At 43.3% G+C, this 10,553-nt stretch overlaps 1 protein-coding gene and 1 pseudogene across 1 annotated transcript; one reads left to right on the forward strand and one right to left on the reverse strand.

Annotated features, from left to right (window-relative positions):
* The first annotated feature begins 3,381 nt into the window (after window positions 1–3,381).
* LOC138822706 (annexin A3 pseudogene) lies at window positions 3,382–4,525 on the forward strand (annotated as a pseudogene).
* A 3,060-nt stretch (window positions 4,526–7,585) lies between these two features.
* On the reverse strand, window positions 7,586–10,145 carry LOC138841996 (mast cell protease 4-like). The gene is made up of 5 exons (XM_070043113.1): window positions 10,106–10,145; window positions 9,412–9,562; window positions 8,866–9,001; window positions 8,426–8,680; window positions 7,586–7,729 (listed from the first exon to the last, which is right to left on the reverse strand). The coding sequence occupies exons 1-5, from the start codon at window positions 10,137–10,139 to the stop codon at window positions 7,586–7,588; spliced, it is 720 nt and encodes a 239-aa protein (XP_069899214.1). The 5' UTR covers window positions 10,140–10,145.
* Window positions 10,146–10,553: the final 408 nt, after the last annotated feature.

The raw sequence follows: 10,553 nt of genomic DNA on the forward strand, positions 1-10,553 counted from the left end.
CAAAGAAAGACTGAATAAATGATATTGCATCAAACAGAAGAATTTCTGCATGGCAAAGGACATAGCTAACAATATATATAGAAAGTCCACAGAAAGAGAGAAGATTTTTTTTTTACCCGTTATGCATCAGACAAAGATCTCATATCTAAAATATACTTAGAGCTCAAAAATTAACTCTCCCCGCAAATAAAACCCAGATTTCTTTTTTTTTTTTTTTGTCAGTCATGGGGCTTGAACTCTGGGCCTGAGTGCTGTCCCTGAGCTCTTCAGCTCAAGGCTAGTGCTTACCACTTGAGCCACAGCACCCCTTCTGGCTTTTTCTGCTTATGTGGTACTGAGGAATCGAACCCAGGGCCTCATGCATGCAAAGCAAGCACTCTACCACTAAGCTACCTTCCCAGCCCCAAATTTCTTAAAAAGTAATTTATACCTGAAAAATGACATGAGATGACATGTTATTTCCTTTTTTTGGTTTATGCCAGTAATGAGGCTTAATCTCAGGGCTTCAAGCTCCATCTTGTCTTGAACCTCCACTTCCAGCTTTTTGCTAGGCTGGCTTTGAACTTGGATCCTCAGGTCTCAGGCTCTTTTTTTTTTGTCTTTTCTTTTTTGGTACTGGGGATCGAACCCAGGACGTTGCACTTGCTAGGCAAGCGCTTTGCCACTGAGCTACATCCCAGCCCTCTCAGGCTCTTTAGTAGCTAAAATTACTGTACCCATCTTCTCTTTCTTAGAAATGTTGTTAGAGCTACTAAAGAGCTTATGTTTACTAAGTAGTTGAAACATATATTGCTCTGGATTATGTAAGTGTAGAGTTAGGGACCAGTGGTAACATGTGGCTTATAATACTAGCTAGACTTCTTTCCCTCTTACTTCAACAGAGGTTTGACTGTTCAGTCTTTTTGTTTGTTTGTTTTTCTGTAGTGGGACTTGAACTCAGGGTCTGGGCTCTATCCCTGAGCTTTTTTGCTCAAGACTAGTGCTTTACCACTTTGAGCCACAGAACGACTACTGGCTTTCTGGTAGTTAATTGGAGGTAAGAGTCTCATGGACTTTCCTGCGTAGGCTGACTTCAAACTGCAGTCCTCATATCTCAGCCTCCTGAGTAGCTAGGATTCAGGGATGAGCTCCAATGCCTGGCTTATCCGTTTTTAGTGACTCTGTTTTCTACAGGTGAATCTTTAGTTTCTTGATTAGCCACTCAGCCTGTTTTCTCTTTCCTCTCCCTTCCCTGTGTGTGAGTGTACATAGGCACACACGTGTGTGCATTAGTCTGGGGTTTGAACTCATGGCTTGGGCCCTGTCCTTTAGCTTTTCCACTCAAGGCTGGTGCTCTATCACTTCAGCCACAGCTCTACTTCTGGCTTTTTGGTGGTTAACTGGAGATAAGAGTCTCATAGACTTGGGCTGGGAAGGTGGCTCAGTGGTAGAGTGCTTGCCTTGCATGTAGGAAGCCCTGGGTTCGATTCCTCAGCACCACATAAGCAAAAAGAAAAAAGCTGGAAGTGGTGCTGTGGCTGAAGTGGTAGAGTGCTAGCCTTGAGCTGAAGAGCTGAGGGACAGCGCCCAGGCCCAGAGTTCAAGCCCCACGACCGGATCTCCCTCCCCCCCCCCAAAAAAAGAGTCTCATAGACTTTACTGCCCAGGCTGGCTTTGAACTGTGATCCTTATATCTCAGCCTTCTGAGTAGCTGGGAAAAAAGGAGTGAGCTACTGGTGCCCAGCTTTCTTTTTCCCTTCTATTCGCACTTCTTCTTCTTCTTCTTTTTTTTTTTAGAAGATTGTAACTTTTTTTTATTTTTCAAAAAAAATTTTTATTGTGAAGATACTATACAGAGGGTTACAGTTACATGAGCAAGGTAATGAGTACACTTCCTATTGAGCATTGTTACCCCCTCCATTGTTTTCCCCCTACCATCCCTTCCCTCCCTACCTTCCCCAAGGTTCTTTTTTTTTAATTGTGATTAAGTGATTACATAATTTCCCGAGTTTCACAGTATTGTGGAATAATGATGCTCATTTAAAGTCACAAATTCATTCTAACTTTCCTGGAGCAAATTGTCTATCATAGTCTATAACATTTAACGGTGTTCACATGTTATACACCATACATGTGATCAGCAGCATGGGGATATTTAGTAGTGGTTGGACCAGATGAGTGGGAGTTCTTTGTTTCTTAAGTCCTGTTAATGTTGTCGTATCACCTAACATTTTGGATTTAGCATCCACTCTTCTTCTTCTTTTTTTTTTTTGGGTTTGGTCATGGGGCCTGAACTCTGGGCCTGGGCACTGCCCCTCAGCAATTTAGCTCAAGGCTAGCTAGCATTCTACCACTTGAGCAACAGTATCACTTCCAGCTTTTTCTGCTTATGTGGTGCTGAGGACCACATAATCAAACCCAGGGCCTCATGCATATAAGGCAAGCACTCTACCACTGAGCCACCTTCCCAGCCCCATATTTGCACTTCTTTACTTCAAGATTTTTCCTTTCTTTCTGCATTTGCTTTTCATGGGGACTGTTTCTACTTTCAAAGGAGCAGGTTTATCTGCCAACCTTGCTGACCTTCTCTTGGGCTCTTTCTTTACCTGCTTTGTCTGAGCTGATCTTCCATTTGGGCATCTTGGCATTGGGGAAGATGCCTGCTGCCATAGTGTACTTCCATGTAGCTGGGCTGCCTGACACTGCCTCCCATCACGAACAAAACCTTATCTGGACAGTTTCCCCTGCTGATCTTGTGGAAGTATGATTCTCTTATCCTCTGAGTCTGTCAAATAGGCCCACTACTTGGGCCCACTACTTCACTGCATCTCAAAATTAATATTGCAGAGATAATGGTGCTCTAATCTCTTTTTGGAGCAGCTGGGCTGTCAACTGCTTTTTCTACACCAGTCACTCTTGTGTTGCAGTTTCGTTTGGAGAGATGACCTTTATGGAAGTACTTTTATTCCTATTTAATCTGTCGGCTCAGTCTGAGTCATTTCTCCCTGCCCCATTAGTTCATGTGGGCTCAACTTCTGGAAGACTGCCGCGTCTGTGCAGTTCTTAGAGTAGTCTGTGCTGTTCTGTGAATAAAGTGGAGATGGGGCTTTAGCTGTCTCCTAGGAAATATATCCAGTGCCTTTGCTTTTGAAACTGTTATTTAAGACTGGGGTGGTGGTCCAATCCTGTAATCCCAGAACTACAGAGGCTGAGGCAGAAGGGTTGTGAGTTCAAAGCCAACTGAGGTGATAGAAAAAATAACAACCCACAAACAAACCAATTTGGCTGTTTCAAAAAAACCAAAACCAACAGCTCACAGCTTGGCTGGCCTTTCCTGTTGCTGGCGTGGTCCTGGGGGCTCAGGGTCAGTGTAATCTTCATTCAAGGAAAATGTAGGATATCATGGCATCTGTCTGGGTTGGCACCAAGGGACAATTAGAGACTATCCAGGCTTTAGCCTGTGGATGCTGAAGCTGTTTGTAAGGCAATCAGAGGAATTGGAACAGATGAGAAAATGCTCATCCAGCATTCTGATTCAGAGATCTAATGCACAGCGACAACTGATTGCCAAGGAATATCAAGCAGTGTATGAGAAGGAGCTGAAAGATGATTTGAAAGGTGATCTCTCTGGCAACTTTAAATATGTCATGGTGGCTCTTGTAACTCCACCAGATGTGTTTGATGAGAAGCAGCTAAAGAAATCCATGAAGAGCACAGGAACAGATGAAGATACCTTGACTGAAATCTTAACTACCAGGGCAAGTGGGGAAATAAAGGGGATCTCTCAAGCCTATTATCAGTATTCAAGAAGAGTCTTGGAGATGATATTAGTTCTGTTGACTTTGGCAGATGGAAGATGAGATGAAAGTCTGAAGGTTGATGGACATCTGGCCAAAAACAATGCCTAAATCCTCTATAATGCTGGTGAGAACAAATGGGGCACAGATGAAGACAAACTCACTGAGATCCTGTGTTTAAGGAGCTTTCCTCAACTGAAACTAACATTTGACGAATACATAAATATTAGCCAGGGGCTGGGAAGGTGGCTCAGTGGTACAGCGGTTGCTTTGCATGCATGAGGCCCTGGGTTCGATTCCTCAGCACCACATAAGCCAAAAAAAAAAAAAAGCCGGAAGTGGCACTGTGGCTCAAATGGTAGAGTGCTTGCCTTGAGCTGAAGAGCTGAGGGACAGTGCCCAGGCCCAGAATTCAGGCCCCACGACCGGAACTCCCCCCCCCCAAAAAAAAGAAATATTAGCCAGAAGGACATGGAAGACAGCATCAAAGGAGAATTACCTGGGCATTTTGAAGACTTAACTGCTGGCCATAGTTCATTGTGTGAGGAACACACCTACCTTTTTAGCTGAAAGACTGCATCAGTCTTTGAAGGGTGCTGAAACTGATGAGTTTGTTCTGAACTGAATAATGGTTTTCAGATCAGAAATCGACCTTCTAGACATTCGAATTTAAGAAGCATTATGGATATTCCCTATATTCAGCCATCAAATCAGACACTTCTGGAGACTATGAAATCGCTCTCTCATAGATCTGTGGAGGAGATGACAAGTGAAGAAGAAAATCTTTGAGCCTTGCCAGCTCCCATGATGAACTTCTTTAACAGCTGTTTGCTTTCTTCTCATTATATTTACATGTACAAAATGATGTAAAACAGTGATTTGTTTGTCTAACAGAAAATTTCATTATTCCATAATCACAATGAAAACAAAACTGGCTATCTTAAGACAGTTCATTTATAGTTTATAGAATAAATTTTAAAAACGGTATTAAGGATCTGCAAATAAAATATAAGTGATATTTCCCCAAGGAAGTCAGAATCTGTGTACCTCTAATCATTAACTATAAGGCAGGATAATAAAAAGTGATGCCCTTTTAAAATGTAAAAAGAAAAAGCCAAAACCAAAATAAAACCACTTAAATTGTTAATCATTCCAGTGTACCAGGAACTAGGAAAGAAAGAAAATCATCCTAACCAGTGAATGGATAAAGAAGAGAAGTATAGACTATAGAATATTAAGCAGCCATAAAATTAAATCATGTTATTTACAGGAAAATGGATACTATTGGAGGATATCATAGTGAGTGAGACAAGCAAGCTAAATAAAATATAGTAAGGTGTTTTTTTTTCTTCTGCTGGTGATGGTTCTGGGACTTGAGCACAGGGCCTGGGCACTGTTCCTGAGCTTTTCTGCTCAAGACAAATATTCTACCACTTGAGCCACAGCTCCAATTTTGGATTTTTTTGGTGGTTAACTGAACATAAGGCTCTCATGGACTCTCCTGCCCAGACTGGCTTCAAACAGTGATCAGTGATCTTCAGATCTTATCCTCCTGAGTAGCTGGGATTATAACCATGGGTCACCAGGCATGTTCACTCATATGTGGAAGCTAGGTCTAAAAGACATACATATTCATGGACATGTGTAATTGTATACATATCCATATCCATAATTATAAATAAATACAATACAAATATAAATAAAATAAAAATTATATTAAATAAAATGGAATAAAATAAACATAATAAAAATAAAATATACATATATGAATGAACACAGAACATGAATCAAATTAAGGGATTATTTAGGAGGAGGAAGGAAGAGAAAAAGAGGGTGAGTAATTGTGTAATATATTGCAAGAATGTATGAATGAAAAAGGATAGGAAAAGAGAAATGAGATCCACTGGGGAGTGGGCATTAGCAGGAGGGTACTGGACTAACCCAGGAGGACGAGAGAGGATGAACATGAAATAGATCATTTGAAATCTGTTGAAATTATTTTTGGAAGGGGGAATGAGGGAAGAAGAGTAATAGAGAGAGTGAGACTGAATGGAATATATGGTAAACATGTTTGGTAATGTAATGAAATCCCTCTTCTGCCCCCATATAACCAGGGTAATATATATATATATATATATATATATATATATATATATATATATATATATATATATATATATACACACACATATACATACACACACATATGTATCCCAGTCGCAGGGAAAAAGAATATGAATGCCCAAGAACCTTGTGGAGTCTGAAATTAAAGGGGCTAGCCATATAACCATATATAACCTATGTAAACAATATAAGCTAATTAAAAATATTTCTGGCTTGTATTGGGGTTTGAATTCAGGGTTTCATACTTGCTAGATCGACATTCTACCACTTGAGTCATGGCCCACAGCATGCACTGTGTTTTCTATGCTCTCTGTATGTATGAATCAGCGGGAAGCTGTAAGTCCAGCTCTGTAGCTGACAGGCAGTGGGGAGGTGGTGGCACTGGGTGCCTGCTGTGAGGCCAGTAGTGGCAGCAATTTCTTTCAGTGCTATGCTCAGGGGATGAGAATAGGTTTATTTTTTAAGCCTCCTAGGGACCATGGTGGGACTTGCGTGAGGCCCCTTTGATTTCAGATGCCACAGGGTTCTTTGACATTCATGTTCTTTTCCCCTGGAACTAGGATACAGGCCTGTGGGTATTTAGACCCCATTAGATGCTGGTGGCTATAGGAGTCAGAGGATTGAAGGTCACTTGGAGGAGGACATGTTAGAGGACTTTACCTAACACTGGTCAAGATGCCAGTTGTCTGGGAAAACCTTGAGACAGTGTTCATCTCTGAGGAAGATGACAGTCAAATATGTGTGGTGCTAATGTAATCTTTGGGGCCAGGCTCACATTGATGTTATTAGAAATCCCTTTTCCTGTGTAGAATTCCAGAATAGATAGACCCCCATCTTCTGTTAGGACCTCTGCAGCCACAGATCCATCCTGAGGGCTTCTGAGGACAGGCAGTCCTCTAGCTGTTGACACAGCATAGATGAAGACGACACATCAAAGACGCAAAGTATGCACCAATGGCCAAGCTCAGGTCATCTCCAACACAGTCACAGGGACTTTTCTATGGTGTATGGATGAATTTCAATGTGGGAAGAGGAGATGGGAGAGAAGGAGTAGAGAGAAAAAGGACAGCAGAGGAAGAAAGTAAATCAGTGCCAGTATTCCTGTGGACATGAAATCCTGTAGTGCAGATACAGGTGTTTTATTATTTATTTATTTGTTTGTTTGTTTTTCCCAATCCTGGGGCTTGAACTCAGGGCCTGGACACTGTCCCTGAGTTGCTTTTACTCAAGGCTAGCGTTCTACCACTTGAGCCACAGCATCACTTCTGGACTTTTCTGTTTATGTGTTACTGAGGAATCAAACTCAGGGCTTCATGCATGCTAGGCAAGCACTCTACCACTGAGCCACAGTCCTAGCTTCCCAGGTGTTTTAGATAAGTTTTAATAATCCATAATATCATATCCTCTGCAGGGTGACTGTTCTTGGCAAGAAAGGAGCCTGGTGTAGTGTAGGCTAGAGAGGGGGAATGTAGGTGAGGGAGGAAAACAGCCCTCCAAAGTTAGCAAAGATTAGAGTCGCATACCCATGTCTCATCTTTATTGATTTTTTTGGGGGGGAGGACAGCACCTGAGGTTTGGTGTTGGAGTTTCCCTGGGCTCAGGCCAAGGTCAGGCTCAGAAGAACCCAGGGATTACTAAAGATAAGCTCTGCTATGGGGCCTCCTTAGGCTGGCAAGGCTTCTCAGCTATTTGCCTTTTATGACTTTATCAATCCAGGGCATATATGAGGTGATGCGTGTGAAGACTGCAGGAGGCTCTGCCGTCCAACGTCCATAAGACACAATACCGTGGGCCACCCCAGAACACAGTAGGGGTCCCCCAGAATCTCCCTGTAGGTGAGAGGAAGAAGAAGATTGTGAAAAGAGGCTGTTCTCTCCCAACTACTGTCCCAAGCCCTGGTTCAATCAGATCCTAGCTAGCTAGACCCAGAGTACCCAGAGTTTCATCAGGAATCCCCATGGTGCCAACAATTAGGGTTTACCATCTTCTGTCCTGGACCCATTGCTTTCAGTTGTGTTCCTTACAACCCTCTCAATTCTCTTCTGGAGGCTTGCTTGACACATTGGATAGGAGGGATTTGGGCATAGAAAAGTAGGACCTAGCTGGGCATTGGTGGCTCACGCCTCTAACTCTAGCTACTCATGAGGCTGAAATCTGAGGGTTGTGGTTCAAAGCCAGCCCAGACAGGAAAGTCTGTGAGACTCTTATCTACAATTAGCCACCAGAAAACTGGAAGTGGCACTGTGGCTTAAGTGGTAGAGTGCTCACCTTGAGCTGAAGAGCTGAGGGACAGCGCCCAGGACAAGAGTTCAAGCCCCATGACTGACAAAGGAAAGGAAGGAAGGAAGGAAGGAAGGAAGGAAGGAAGGAAGGAAGGAAGGAAGGAAGGAAGGAAGGAAGGAAGAAAAAGGAAAAAAGCTAGTGCTAGGAGCTTATGAACACAGGTAGCAGTCACTGTCCTAGGCAGCTCTTAAGCTCTGCTCCCTGTCAAGTACACTGGGTAGGAAATGCAGATATGTAATCACCTTGTATGCGGATCGTCTGTTGTTGGGATTGCCCACACAGAGTTGGTACATGTTTTTGTAATGCCCAAAGTGGTTGCACTCCCTTCTGTCCATGATTCTCAGTTTCACTTCTCTCAGGGTATCTGACAATGGCTCTGTTATTCCTGTTCTTCCCCAGCCGGCTGCCCGGCATAATCTCCCCGGTGGGATAAAGGCAGATTGAGTTGGCAGAGGAACTACATCCACAGCATGGGTCAGCGTGGCTCTCCTTTTTAGCTGTGAGGGGCAGAAAAAAAAGACAGATTGCTGTCTTAGGAAGGTGGATGATGGGATGTGATAGAGGCACAATGGGACCAGACCAAGACTTTCTCTCCAAGGAAATGGGTTGGATGAGAAAGGCACAGGCCTGGAGAAGGGGCCATAAAGAGGGACTTAGGAGGGTCGAGAGAGATCATAGTTACCTTTAGTAACATGAGGTCATGGAGATGGGTAAGTAAGCTGTACTTTGGGTGGACAATTTGTTCTGAGACTTCCAGCTTCTGCTGTGTGGATTCCTGTTTTGTCACATCATGAGCTCCCAGAATGACAGTAATTTTCCTGTTCAAAAGAGAGAAAGAATAATAGCTTGCCTCCTGCAAAGGGCCTGTTCTGGGCAGGGATGCCAAGCCTTCCTTTTTCTCAGTGCACAGCCATTTGAGGGACTCAGAATTTACTCAGGACAGTGTCTCATGGGTTGCAGTCTTTTCAAGAAAGAGAAAGGCCTGGAAAAATGTAGGGCTTTGAGAGCTCTAGTAACACCAAAACAAGATGGGCAGTGTTGCCTTCACCTGGCCTGGCCTGTGTAAAGCCCTGGTGTCTGCAGAGGGAGATGACACATGAAATGGCCCAAATGAATGGCTGCTTGTACCATTGGTCTTCCTGATGTGTATCACTGAGCCAAACAGGCCACTTCAGTGTTGTCTCTAATTCTTCCTTACATAGAGAGAGAACAAATCAAAGCTTCTTACCTTCCTTTACAATGAGCAGCTGTCATCACAAATTGTCGGCTTACGAGAAACCCACCACAGCTGAAAGTATCACCTGTGTCGGTGGTGATTTCCAGAAAGGCCATATAGGGGCGAGAGTGTGGCTTGGACTCAGCACCACCGATAATCTCCTCTAGAACAGAGAACCCCAGATCCCCAACCACAGGCTTACCGAGTCTTGCAGAGGAAGATGGGGTAAAGCTGAGGGACTGTAGCTGGGTCTCACCCTACTTCTTATCTAGCTCAATCCTTCCACGCTTGCTTTTTATTTTTATTTTTTGTTGTTTTGATCCTTTGCTACCTCAGTTCAACTTGTGATTCATCATTGTACTTTTCAGAGCCCAATGGCCACTCATGTTTTTGAGTTGTCATTTTATTTAAATATTTATTCCTGTCCCCATCATGACCTCCTCAATTACGGAGGCTGGGAAAGAATAGAATCATGGGTATTGTAAGGAACTTATGTGAAAGGGGATCACTTTTCTGATTCTGTTTTTGTAATACTCCTTTTCCATGTGAAACTCCTATCAACTGCAGGAGAAGGTATGACCTGTTGAGGTAGACTTCCCCACCCACTTGCAAAGGTCATGTAGCCTTATTTTAGATTCCTTTCCTAATCTAGGATGGGATGGGAGCTTGGAGACTTGAAGGACAGAGAAATACAGGCAAGACTTACCAGCTCCAGCTTCAGGAGTCAAGAGAATGACCATCAGAAGAAGCAAGATCTGTGTTTTCCCAGTGATGCCCATGGCGAGCTCTTGTGCCATTCTAACTCTCACCTCTGCCTTTATAGTTCCTGAAGAAGTGAGGGAGGGCTGAAAACCATAGAACTGGCTTCATCAGGTTTTGTTTTGGCTGAGTTGTCTTCCTTATCAGAAATTCTCATGACTACTCTCATCTCCACTGGTGTTGAATTTGTGGGCAGATCCCAAGAGTTCTGGCTCTTAGCATCAGGCACGCAACTTTCTTATCCAAAGCAGCTCTTCAGAGGCAGACCAATTACATAGAGAGGACTTGAGAACTGGGACCAACAGGTTTTTTTTCCCTGTAATTATTTTCAGCCTGGAAGGAAATATTTTTTTGTGACAACACTCTCTTCTGCCATAGGTGCACAAAGGCATAGA

The sequence above is a fragment of the Dipodomys merriami genome, unplaced genomic scaffold (assembly GCF_024711535.1).
Source record: "Dipodomys merriami isolate MVZ:Mamm:240054 unplaced genomic scaffold, mDipMer1.0.p SCAF_1, whole genome shotgun sequence".
NCBI lineage: Eukaryota > Metazoa > Chordata > Mammalia > Rodentia > Heteromyidae > Dipodomys > Dipodomys merriami.